General features: G+C 39.2%; 1 protein-coding gene across 5 annotated transcripts; it reads left to right on the forward strand.

Annotated features, from left to right (window-relative positions):
* Positions 1–469: 469 nt before the first annotated feature.
* Positions 470–13536, forward strand: larp4aa (La ribonucleoprotein 4Aa). 5 transcript variants are annotated; one of them, XM_079803203.1, is made up of 17 exons: positions 479–1061; positions 3692–3818; positions 5789–5932; positions 6090–6177; positions 6298–6434; positions 6525–6628; positions 6727–6837; positions 6959–7012; positions 7096–7308; positions 9307–9410; positions 9947–9988; positions 10838–11047; positions 11200–11251; positions 11339–11497; positions 11581–11705; positions 11783–11975; positions 13001–13536. In XM_079803203.1, exons 1-17 carry the CDS (start codon positions 948–950, stop codon positions 13385–13387), a joined length of 2364 nt encoding a protein of 787 aa, XP_079659329.1. In that variant the 5' UTR covers positions 479–947; the 3' UTR covers positions 13388–13536. The 5 variants fall into 5 exon arrangements, with proteins under 5 accessions (XP_079659332.1, XP_079659329.1, XP_079659333.1 ...); XM_079803207.1 differs by having other exon boundaries at positions 11584–11705; XM_079803204.1 differs by lacking the exon at positions 9947–9988 and having other exon boundaries at positions 481–1061.
* Positions 13537–13868: the final 332 nt, after the last annotated feature.

The following is a 13868-nucleotide window of genomic DNA, read 5'->3' on the forward strand; positions in this document are numbered from 1 at the left end:
TTAAATGCACTGCTTTGGTGCTCCTTTGCACTAAACTTTAGGCCTACGATTTGTCTGATTGAAGAGCCTTTGGTTGATCAGTGTTGGGGGGAAGCAGCAAGAATGTATACAGACATATCTGAATAAAAGTATACTATTCTAATGGCATTTAAATTATTCCAGTCACACTCTCTCTCACCATTGTATAGTACATGTCATATAATTGAACCGAGGAGGCTGTCAGTGATTCTGCCCAACATCTTGTGTGTTCCACAGAAGAAAATGATGGGTTTGGAATAACATGAAACCGAGTAAATGATGGCAGAATTTTCATATTGACTATCAAATAGTAATAATAATAATAATAATAATAGACTAAGTATAAAATAAGTATCAGTTGTGAAATTAAACTTTTATTAGGGGAAAATACTTTTATTTTGCCTGCTGTCAGCCGTTCACCAAACCGGAAGCTGAGCAGATCAACTTCAGAGGATATCAAGAGGTCGCTGAGGAGTGTGGGACGGTGGCGGACTGTGTTAATGTCTGCCTACTCATTAGTAAGGTGCGTGTCCCCTGTGTCCGCTTCGGTCGCCCGTTTAGGAATGTGCCCTATGGCACTGGCGTTTGTGTAAATCGCGAGGAAGGCGCGTTTGTAAAGAATTGGCTATTTTCGGCGCGTGCGCTGTCATTTTCACCCATCGGTTGACAAACGTCGGAGCCTGCGCCGTATTTGTCGATGCACTGATAGCTAGCCAGCTAGTTAGCAGGAGAACTAGCCCACTCGGAGGCTAGCCAGCCAGCTCGCACTCTGAGCTTTCATTACCGAGCACCCAATTAATTCATCTTCTTCAACTGGACCGTCCTCTGTGCGTATCCTGGTGTATTAGTGAACTACTCGATCGGCTAGAAGGGTGAGTCGAGCGGGGCAGGGAGAGAACGACGGAGGCGCGGTGAGCCAGGAGCGGCCGATGAGTTCAGACCAGGGCGGAGAGCCGCAGCTGCAGGAGGAGGCTGAGCCGGGACCCAAAACCCGTGGGGAGGACGAGATCACACCCGGGACCGGGGGAGACTCGAGCGTCATGGTGAGTCGGGGCCTCTTCACCCCTCCCCAACAGGACGATCGGTCTCTGGCCGTTGCCCTTCTTAAAAATAGGGTCATAGGAAGTATGATCGCTCGCTATATAAGGCCATCGGTCGGTTCACACAGCCTGCAAGCTCTGACATCGCCTAAATTGCAAGCTGGCCATGTTGTTGAAGACGCTTCTTGTTGTCAATTGACAGGATGATTCATTAAGCTCTTAGTTGGCCCGCTTACAAAGGCCATTCCTAATCTGCGGCTGAACTTTGCATCATGTTTGTGGTTTTAAGATTGTTCTGTCGCGCACACAGACGACAGTTCACTCAAAAAATGTAATTTCCGCACCGTGGTTCTGGTCAAACCCCACATGAGCACAAAAGGAGATGTTAGGCAGAATGACAGCAGCAGTCCCTATTCGCTTCCATTGGGGAAAAGATGCAGTGCAAGTGAATGGAGGTTGACTGTGGCTGTCAGTCCCTCACGTCCTAACCAATATACGGGTTTTTGTAAGATAGACCCAGAAAACATTTACATAATCTTTCATAGAGTTGGTTATATACAAATTTGTCTAGTCTTTTTTCTTCTTCGCTGAGTTTACTTTATTTATTGTCTTTTTATTATTGTGCTGGTTGTTTAATATGCGTCTGCCATTAAATAGCAAGATGACATGGGAGTAAACTTAGTTCCTTAGTTATAGTTGGTTGTTTGTATGTAAGGAAGCTTGACACGGCACAATTTACATTTGAGTGAACTGGCCCTTTAAGACGGAGGAGCATGACATGAGTAACCGGGTAATTTAGCCCACATGCTAGCGAACGAAGATACACATATTAGAAGTTTGTTTATTAGTTGTGAATGAATTCACACTTTAGCTTAAGGACACTGATTTTAGTCAAATTCCACAGTAAAACCCGCTGACACCCATTCAGCGGCCTGCTTTCATAAGCTTATTCACGCAGTCATATGACACACGTGAGCTCACACGGAATTAAAACCGACTAGAACAGACGGACTCCAAATAATGTGTTTATAACATGTACTTGGAAAGTTTATATGGTTTTATGAGTAATAATTCGCAAATATTTGTTTCAGTTTGCCTAGTTGTCAGCCGACGTCATTCTCTTAAATATACCAAACATTTCCTGCACTTTAGGTTGGGAGGACCCGTAGCAACTGAGTTTTTCAGAGAATGACAGTATGTCTGCTCTCGGCCAACACGATCTCTTCTTCTGGCTGACATCCTCCAGAAATCTCAATCTTGGTATCCTAGAGGGTCTTTTAGTGTTGTTTGTGTTACAGGCGCACAAAGCTTAACAGCTGTTTTTGATAGTTTATGTGGAGGATGAGGGTTAGGAAGCAGGTGGCTGCTCCCAATGGCGCCCCCGTGGCCATGTGAAATGAGCAGGTATTAATTATTTTGGATTTGTAGCCAAAATATAAAACGTGTAATAAATGTAGACATGGGAACCTTTTACAGTGCACCTGCTTCAGTGTGAAGGCTTCAGTTTTATTTAAACAGAATGATATTTAGTTTTGATGGGAATAAGAGGACAGTGTTAAATGCTTTTTTGTTTTTACCATAATTTGTGAATGTCTGGTCTTTTTAAATTTAGTTTTTTTCAACAGCTTGTTGAAATAGAATAAAATGTTAATGACCTGTCATTACAACAGTGTTTTCTGTCACTTCGTGTGTGTGTGTGTGTGTGTGTGTGTGTGTGTGTGTGTGTGTGTGTGTGTGTGTGTGTGTGTGTGTGTGTGTGTGTGTGTGTGTGTGTGTGTGTGTCGGGGGGGAGTGAAAATTGTAAAACCCGGAGTGGAGCTGGAGCCAAAACGCTCTACTTTTCTCACAAGACTGGCTTCGTGACATGCAAAACTAAATTCTTTAGCTTATTTGTTTTTGTAGGTGGAAATTGGAGAAGAAACCTACAGACTCTCTGGCCAGGTTCTGTCTAAAATGCAAGTTACTTAATATTAATTATTTATTGAACTGTTATATAAAACACTCGCCATAGTTCTGTTGTACTAGATATCAACTCGTCCTGTGAAAGCTGTCTGATGTTGAGATGAAATGGTGCTGTCAGGCAGGTTTTTAAGCGTAAACGGTAAATCTTTCCCTGTCTGGCAGAAAAAGATTGAACTTTCTGTGCTTTTTTTTTAAGAGGAGAAAATGCATGAATCGCGTTAGCACAAAGAGAAATCCCAGCACACTATTAATATCCGTGGGAAAGGTCCCATTTTCTGTGTCATGGTATGTTAACATTTTCAAATTATTATTGACTGAAGTACCATCTTTCATGTCTGGTTAAGAACATGGCTTTTTCTGTGGGCTTTTTAGGTTGCTTTTGAGGGGAAGTGAAGTGGTGTCAAGGAAACGCAGGTTAAGTGGGCTCGTCTGTCATGCTCTTAGTGTCACTCAAGACATGTAAACAAACCTCAGTGTCATGGGAACGACACAGGAAGCTTTTTACACGTCATGTCTTTAGAAAGAGACCTAAAAATGATTTAAATCAGTTATTAGAGCATTTGAAGGAGGGTTATCAAGATCATCTAAACATATTATAAAATGTCTCTTGAAGATTTTAAAACAAATCTTCCAGTTGAATGATTTCATTGCATTTCCTTCTCTTGTACTAGGTCACTGCTAAAGGAGCTGGTCTGAACCCCAATGCCAAGGTGTGGCAGGAGATTCCTGCAACACAAAATGAAGCTCCTGTGGATGGCACCGTGGCCTCCCCCTGGTCCCAGAACAATACGACTGAAAGTAAAGTATATTTCCATACATTCTCAACCTTAATTAATCACTGTGCAATGTGTCAGAGCATATGTGCTAACCATAAAACCATGTTATGCATAATCTGGAGGTTTCTTTTTTGTTAAGACTGTTAGTTTTGGGAGATAAAGGTTATAGATAATTAGCCCTTTTGCCTTTTTCTTAATTCAATTCCATTCAATTTCATAAATAAGTTCATTCAAATGTGGGAAATCTTTTGGTAAGATTTTTTGCCCCTATTATGGTTTTTCGAATATTCCCTTTCATGCAACGTATAATATAGCTGTTTGTGATAATAATTTTCTCCCAAAAGAAAGAAACTACTCTGAACCGCCTATACAAGTCGTTTGTAGGGGTGTAACAATATATCGTGTCACAATATATCGCAATACAAAAATGCAACAATCTGTATCGTAGATGATATAGAAAATGTGTATTGTTAAGTTACAGAGTTTTAGTGTCCGTTGTCAGTAGTACAGTAAACTACTTAATAATGTGTAATATTGCAATGGGGGAATATTTGTGGGTCAAATGATGCCAAATGTCTTATGTTACCAGTAAAAAGTGGCCTACATTATTTTAAATATATTTAGTCAGTGACAGAGTGCATGCATATTCGTCTAAAATAAGTAAATATTTTCAGCTTCAGAATCACAAATATTTTTATTCTGGTGTCACCATTGTCACCAAGTCCAAAACTATTCATTTCCAGCCCCAATGTAATGCCAAATTTAGCATTAATCAACAGTATATTTTTTTTGTCAACCTTTTACCATGTCTTGGTGTATTGGATAACCCTTTACAATAAGGTTGTATTAGTTAACATGAACTAACCATGAACAACACCTCTTTTCAGCATTTGTTAATCTTTGTTAACGTTGGTTAATAAAAATGCAGCTCTTCATGGTTTGTTCATGTTAGTTCACAGTGCATTTACTAATGTTATCAAGATTTAATAATGCATTAGTAAATGTTGAAATTAACATTAACAAAGATAAATAAATGCTTTATAAGTGCAGTTCATTATTAGTTCATTTTAACTAATGAACCTTATTGTAAAGTGTTACAGTGTATGGCAATGATTTTGTATCGTGAGTTCAGTATCGTGAAATGTATCGAATCGTGACCAGGATATTGTTACACCCCTAGTCGTTTGTAATTTGAATCACACTGCGTTACGGTTCTACTTCACTAGAAAAGACATTTGTATAATGCACGCCTATATGTTGTCCGTCAAACAAACAAATTGACCCGTGCTCAAAAGCGTAATTTTACTGGCGACTGCTTCTCAAATATCAGAGTTCAACGCGGATTTGCAAAACGCTTGCTCTTGAAAGATGGGTCAGTATTAGTACTCAGTTTATTTGCTCCTTGCTGCTCAGAATCACAACCTGTAAGTATGTATAATTATTGATGTATATATTTTCTACCGGGTGTTCAAAATACGTAGTTTTGTGTTTTATATTGTGTACGTTACCAGCTAACTCCCATTATTACTGTCTTAGAGAGATTTGAGAATCATTGAAAAATGTGGTGATGACCAGTGAATATATTGAGAAAATTAAAGTGTTTTTGACCTTTTAACCTGTTGTAGGAGTCCTCCAAAACAAAATTGGGAACCTTTAAAATAGCATGATAGGGGCACTTTAATGTTTTTGAAAGAAATATTCTATGCTCAAAGGCTGTGTTATTTTAGTAATAACAATAATATTGTGGAATGTTATTATAATATAGTAACATTCCGCAATTGTTATTATGAATGCATCCTTGCTGAGTAAAAGTATTACTAGCCCTAAACTTTGAATGGTAGTGGCAAAACATTTGTTGAACTGCTACATATTAGCAGATTTTGACATCCTAAAAAGGTTGCAAAAACAAATGATAGAGATAAATAAAAATACATGCATACATTTTGTATATGTATTTATTTTTCTCTGTCATTTGTTTCTGCATTCACTTAGATACCACTGTAGGAAAACCGTACACCCCTGGCTTCTCCACTCTCGAGGAGAACAGCACCTCTGGTACTGTAGTAGGTTTGGTGAATGGTATGGACCCCCCCGACCAAAGCTTCCCGATTTGTGAGCGCACTACCACAAATAATGGTATGTGATGCTCATAATTGTGAAATATGATACAGTTCGCATCAATCACATGCACATGTTAGCAAGATAAATAGCCTAAATATATCACTTGTTATCTTTTATTGGTGTTTTCAGTTAGCACTTACCTTTAATGTTTACGCACATTTTTTTCTCTCAGTAGAGTCCAAGCTCCCTGACGAACAGCCCCTCTCTGAAGAGACTTTGCGGGAGTCTCTCAAAAAAGAATTGGAGTTTTGTTTCTCTAGGTAAGTGCAGGCCTGTAATGCGATGTAAGCTTTCAATTTAATGCAACTAAGTAAACAGCACTTTACTGCCACTCTCCTCCCATCAGCTGCGTTTACTGATGCTCGTCTTTCATCCCACAGGGAGAACTTATCTAAGGATCTTTACCTAATATCTCAAATGGACAGTGACCAGTTTGTCCCCATTTGGACTATCGCCAGCATGGAAGGAATCAAGGTCCTCACAACTGACATGGACCTCATCTTGGATGTCCTCAGATGTACGTGCCTGGTTTGCATTTTAGATCCATCCTCAAATTAATTTTTATTTAGTCAAAGTAAACAATTAATATTGCTTTGACCACTCACAGCATCTCCAATGGTCCAAGTCGATGATAAAGGGGAAAAAGTGCGGCCAAATCACAAGCGTTGCATCATCATTCTGCGAGAAGTCCCTGAAACAACACCTGTTGAGGTAAAAAATATCATGAAATGGGATAGCTTGGGATATTTTTGGGTATCATTGAATTCTCTCGTGTGTGTGTTTTTATGTTGTCGTTTTTTTCTCACCAGGAAGTGGAAGCCTTGTTCAAGAATGACAACTGTCCCAAGGTAATAAGCGTGGAGTTTGCACACAACAACAACTGGTACATTACATTCCAATCAGATACAGACGCTCAACAGGTATGAATTTCCGGTATTATTTGGAGATTCAACAGACTGCTTGCCCGTGGATTTGAAACTAAGTGCGTTTTTGTTTTTTTTGTTTTTTGTTTTTTTTTGTTTTTTGCTTCCTTCCATCCAGGCGTACAGATATTTAAGGGAAGAAGTAAAGACATTTCAGGGAAAACCAATCATGGTAAGTTGTATACAATAATGTGGGGCATTAAATTTGTTTACATGTCGGATATGTTCTTAACTTTTTGCATTTCCTATTCTCAGGCCAGAATAAAAGCCATCAACACATTCTTTGCGAAGAATGGTTACCGGAACCTGGACTGTAGTGTGTATCCTCAGCAATCTCACACTCAGTCGCAGTACAACTCCCCTCTCTTCATGCAGCCTGTTTACAGCCCCCAGCAGCAGTACCCACTCTACGGCATAGTACCTCCTACTTGGACACCATCTCCTACTCCATACTTTGAGACACCCCTGGTAAGACTTATTTTCATTAAGGATACACCTCATACAATAAGCCAATAATTGTTGTTTTTATATTTCATTATTTTAAAGTATCCCCATTATGCTTTTTTGAATATTGTGTGTTGGGATGTCATGAGAACCAATACTTTGGTACCAAGACAGTATCAGTATTGTAATATCCTGATGGAATTGTTTTCTCCAGTACCATAAGTTCCAATGGTACTGAACATTTATGCACAATGGCATGTAGGTTGAAACCAAACAGATTATCAGAGCATCAGTAATTTTAAAAATTTTAAATGTTTAATCAGTAATTTTAAAACTTTCTGTGAGATGTCATTTCCCAAACAGTGCTAGTGATTCAGTGTTAGTCTGAAGCAATGAAAAATAAAGTCAATAAGTAAACAAATACATGGATACATTTTTATAAGCAAGAAAATAATAACAAGAGTAATTAAGACAATTAAAAATAATTAAATAGATACAAATTAATTTAAATAAATCAATAAACTAAAAACTTAAGTTTTGTCCACTGGCTGACTGTCTTAGTTTGTGACAGGCTTATATATTTTGTTGCTGTTGCAATCAAGCTAAGAGTTTTCTCCCCAGAATATTAATAATTTTTTTGAATTTGGTAATGCCATAACATTTGGCTCAGTGGTTCATGTAGGTTGTCTACAAACCGGAAGGTTGGTGGTTCAATCCCCGGTTCCACCTGACCAAGTCCATGAGCAAGACACCTAACCCCAGCTGCTCCTGACGAGAAAGCGCTTTGGATGGCCATGGGTCTGTTGAAAGCACTATATAAATGCAGTCCATTTACCATTTGTTTAACATTAAAAACAGACAGAAGCAGGAATACTAGGCTGCTGTCACTTGAAGACATCGTATCAGTATATTGGATCCTTGCATTGTTACACATGTGTTTTCTCAACTGTTTATTCTCTTAATACATAGCCGACTGTTTACTAGGATACTCGCCAAGATGGGCATTTTGACAATTTTGCGTGAAATTGTCCTTTCCAAGCGCAAGAGGATGTGAAAGAGAGCTTAAATCAGTATTCGTGTCCTGTCAGACACTTATTTCTGGGAGGACACAGCGTCTTTTACGTCGTCTTGTGCTTGGATGTTTAAATTGGCAAGGCTTGTGCAACTGATAAACATTCATGATGATGCAGCACTGGCCCGATCAGGACAGTGACAGTTCTGCCAACTCTTGGCCTTCGGGCAGTCCTTATTGTCGAACCTTGCATTTAGATTTAGCACGTCAATTCTCTTTTACGTGGCTTAAGCCTTTTTTTCTCACATTTGAGTATGTGTGTTTGAGAGAAATCTACAGGGCGCTCTCATCCTAGCAACGGACTTGTGTGTAAAGCCAAGCAGGCACTGAAATGATCTGCCCTAAACTTATTTTTTGCCTCTACTTCGATTTACTAGCTATTGGCTTATTAAAAACATTTTTTAATCGCCTAGCGTGAAATTTGGTCACGTATGCAAGTGATTTACTGCCATTGTAAAGGCCTGAAGGTACTGTCTCCTAAAAGAAAGATTTGATTCTGAACTGCCGAAATGAGTCATCAGTGATTCCAGTCTCACGTCCTGTTATGTAACAATGTAACACATTTGCATAATGCCAGCCTATGGTCTTCATTGGCTTACTGCGAACAATGTCTACTTCGCCTTCAAACATTGTAATTGTTGCTGAGGCCTGGAATAGATTGGTTAGTGTTGTCGATGTCAACATGCCGAGAAGACGCATTTTTCAAGCTGCGAATCCTTTTTGCATGCCTTTCAAAAAAGAATGAGGACTCTTGTTGGCATTGGAATTGGAAACACAACGCCATCGTTAACTTATGTTCGTCGTATGTGGGGTTTTTTTTTGGGGGGGGGGGGTGGTACCTTGGATGCTTATAAACCTATTCTAGGAGACCTCCAAAACAAAATTAGGAACCTTTAAAATTGCATAATTGGGGCACTTTAACTGATAGTGACATGCTGTGTTTTCCACAGGCACCTTTTCCCAACAGTGGATTTGTCAATGGATTCAGCTCACCTGGACACTACAAAACTGGCTCAAATTCTCTCAACCTTAGCCGTCCCTTCAGCAGGAACCGGTAGGTTAAGTTGGGCCCTTTTGTTTTACCACCTTTTACATTAATTAACTGTATAGCTCTAACCTCACTATAGAATGAACAACCTGATTCTGGAAAGTAAAAATCCCATTAATTTTCTTCATTGTGGGATTGCTTTTTAACGACAACTTTCAAAACTTTTAAAGACAGACCTACTGTGAAGTTATCAGACCATATTAGTTCAGCTTCTTGGTTTCTTTTTTGTTTTTGTTTTATAATGTTTTGTAGTGGAATTCCTGGTGAAAAACTACATTATAGATGATTTTCAAATACTTTTGTTTCAAATCATTGTTTGTATTTGTAAAATGTAAAAATGAATGAAAAAATTACTTGCAGAACCAAGGTCACTAAAAATTGTGGGCAGGCACTGTTGAACTCTATTATAAAGGAAAATGAAATCTAAAATTTGCATTCCCATATTTTTATTTGTTTCATTCAAGTACAATTTTTTTCATAGTGTAAGAATGTAGGCAGTCACAGTGGATCACTTGGATTTTTTTTTTTTACTGTTCCCACAGTGTTCCACTCTATTCAAGAAAGAATGTAATAAATGCCTTCAGGTACAACTTCAAATATCATGTATCAACAATCATCAAGCCATTCTTACTGTCCTCTCCAGACAGCTAAAATACCAGCTTTGGTGTTCAGCTCTCCAGCTCTGTGAAAAAAATTCTGGTTGACTAACAAAACAAGTTGGGAAGGGTTGAAGGAAATGAATAAAATATGGGGCGACACTCTACAATGATTATCGACTTAATCCAAACCCTCTTTCAATCACACAAAATGCATATTATGCAACTTCTGTCATAAATTTAATTACTCTTCCTTTATCAGTGCGTCTATTTCACTCACATGCATTTTCATGATTTCATTAACATTTATTTTAAGATGTATTTTTACTATATTGGTGCTCAAATCAATCATTAACAGCTTTTAATGTTGAATGATCTACTTGAGCAGTGTTCAAACATTTCTGTCTGTTTTATTAATGGAAAGCATTTAGATTAAGGGCTGTCAGAGATAGCACGTGATTTGATTTAAATTGTAGTGCATGCAACTTTGCATTAAAGTAAATGTTAACTTAATAAAAATGTTAACTAAAAATGCATAATTTAATCGATTTACAGCCCTAATTTAAATGCCTGAAGTGGGTTTTACTGCGGACAATTAAAAAAGAAAAGGAAAAACTGGGTAGGATACTAATGCAAGCTCACTGACAAGAGGAAGTATGCTGGTTTTAAAGCCAGAATTTGCCTGTTTGTCTCCATTTTTGTTTTGGAGCCATTGCATGTTGCTTGTATTTTAAAGACTATCATCTACATCCACACTTTTACATGTTTAGTAAAACATTTTTGTATGGACAGGAGAGACCGCAGCAAATCTCATATGGGTTTCTGCTTTTCGAGTAGGAACCATGTGAAGCCTCAGACGAGGGCTAATGATGGACTCTCTTCCACTGTGTCCCCCGTGGCTCTTGTGGATGGACTGTCTGGCCTGCACAGTCCCCAGCCTCCCTCCAGCGGCGGGCCGGTGCTGTCATCCACCGATCTCAACTCATCTTTTCCACACCTAGCTTCCAATGATCTAACTGATGATGGCACCATGGCGGGACGTGGAAGGTTTGTCAGGTTTTCCTTTACAACTTTAGTGAATTTTATTTTAGTTCAGCCTCATAAACCAGTGCAATTGTGGAGTGATTCAACTTTTTGGAGTTTTAATTTTACATTTATTCAGATTGCATATTTAGTAAATTGTATTAATTTGGTTTCAGGAGAACAACATACAGAGGCACTCGAAGGCGGCGAGAGGATGATCGCACAACAGTAAGTTGTTTTTGCGTTGCTGTTAACTATTAAGACCCCCTTTTTTTTTTATGCCCTCTTAATTTTTTTTCTTATTTGTTTGCACAGAGACCAGTTCCCCTGTCTCAAGTGAAGGTTCCGCCCCCCAAGTTTGACCTGGCCGCCTCCAACTTCCCTCCGCTGCCTGGCTGCTCTGCCAGTCCGCAGGGGGAGCCTGTGCTGGAGAACCGCCTCTCCGACGTTGTACGGGGCCTGAATAGGGAAAAGGTTTGTTGCTAAGATAATAGCATTTTTACACCACTCAGTATGGTTTTGTTTTGTTCATTGCTGCTTGTTTTGTTTCTCTCCAGCAGCAGGATTCGAGCAAAGAGTCCGCTGTGAGTCCCGCAGGCCCAGCCTCAGAGGAGACTGTCCCCAGGCCCACCCAGCCTGTAGCCAAGATTACTGCTCACGTTCCTGATCCTGTGACCTCCAGGTAAGCGATTGTTAAATGGCTGGCATTCTAAAACTTGTTTCAATCAGTGTCTGAGTTTTGCTACTTGTGTTCTGTAGCTCCAACCACCTGGAGAAGAAACCGGAGAACATGGAGCCTCTGGTCTATAAAGAGACGTCTGTGACCTCTGCTCCTGTCGCAGCCGTGCCGCCCACCCCTGCCCCAACAGCACCTGCCCCAAAGCTTCAGCCTAGCTCGGCCCCACCTGCAGCCCCTCAATCTAACACTGCCCCCTCCAGCACCCCGGCACTGGTGAGTTATAGCTTCCCTCAGGCTGGCGATTAAATTTAGAATGGCCAAGTAGTCCGTGGTGTCTTTGGTCTTCCTGAAGAACTCTAGGTTTAAGTTCCTATTCCTCCTTTCTTTTCTTTTTGTCCCTCCACTTTTCCATTCTTTGTAGTCTGTCATACAAATTGAGCAGCCCTGGTCTAAACTAGACTTACTTTTTTTGACCTGGATAATGCTTTTTCCCCTACCTCTTGCAAAAAAATGTTTTTGTAATATATACATAGTTCAATGTACGAATGTATTCCAATAAAAGTCCATTGTTTTATTTTTGTTTATTATATTTTTATATTTGTGTAAGTTTTGTTTTTAATGTTTAGTATTATATTTATTTTTATTTCTGTAATATGTGAATAGTGCAGTGTAATATATTCTTATCATGTAATTTATTTTATTTGGGAATATTTATTTTTTTATTTTTCTGTATTTATACAGATTTTCTATGTTTTCTGACCTGAGAAGTATTACCCACATGCATTATTTAAATCATAATTCTATTTCTCAAAACTGGATTACTTGTTTTTTTAATACAGGAAAAATATATTTTTAAGAATGCTCACCAAGGCTGCATTTAAGTGATCAAAATACAGTAAAATAGTAAGATTATTAAATATTACAATATAAATTTTATAATATCAATAAATATTTTCCAACGTATGTATGTATGTATGGTAATTTTACTGTTGATCTATAAAATAAATTAATATTATTTTTAAATAATTACAATACAATACTATTTTTGCAATAGCAATGCCTTATCTTTTATTAATTTTCTAGCTAAGTTATTCCTTAGCTTTTACATGCCTATTTATTTACATGGGAAAATATTATATTTAACCCCCACCTTCATCTATCTCAAACCTAAAACAGACATAGATTCAGTTAAGACTTTACGACTAAAGGTCTGTAACCCATCTTTGAATACGTCGATCACATGCATCTTCCAGTACTTCAAGGCTAATGCTAAGGGTACATTTTTATTTTCTCTTCAGGAACCTCGCAAGCTTAGTTACGCTGAAGTATGTCAGCGACCCCCTAAGGATCCCCCTCCTCCAGCATCCACTTCCAGCCCCAACAATGCAAGTGCACAGCCTTTGAGAGAGCTGCGTGTCAACAAGGTGGAGGAGCAGCCCTCCAGCCCTGCAAGCAAACCGGATCGGCCTCAGGAAACGGGGGGCAACTGCAAGGCCAGGGAGGGCCGGCCGGCCCGTGACTCCCAGGGCTTTTCTCGCAGCAATGGACCCCCCAGAACCAGTACAGGGGGATTCAAGCTACGAGAGCAGCAGAGACGCCCTCCATTCGGCCATCGCGGTTCCCCCCAGGGAGGTTCCAGACACACTGGAAAAGAGCAGAACATCCCCCCCATATCGCCAAAGTAAAGACTCTGAACAGAAATCCTTAATGTCTGAATATTTACAACTATATACACACGCACGCACACACACACACATACACACACATATATAAGATATATATATATATATATATAAATATATATATATTAAGAGATGAATAATGATATAAGAGTCAGAATTAAAAATGGTATTCACCTCTCCTGCCTGGAGCACTTCCAGAGGAAAAGTCTCATGAAGTGACAATGCACAGACTGGGGTATCCAGGCAAAATGGGCATCAGAAATTGGAAGCAGTTGTTGCTTGCTGAAGGACGCCATCAAATAGGAAAAAAAAAAAAAAACATTTTATGCTTCTAACTTGACAATGTCCCTTCAGAATGTAAATCCATGTGAATTTTTTTCTTCTTGAACGGAGGGTGGCATCTCCTAGCCCTGCTCGGGGGAGAGGTGTGAAAGTAGGCGGTCTGGTGTCCCTGATGGTGGTCTGCAAAGAGCATATGCACTAA

The sequence above is a fragment of the Gobio gobio genome (genome assembly GCF_949357685.1).
Source record: "Gobio gobio genome assembly, chromosome: 21".
Taxonomy (NCBI): domain Eukaryota; kingdom Metazoa; phylum Chordata; class Actinopteri; order Cypriniformes; family Gobionidae; genus Gobio; species Gobio gobio.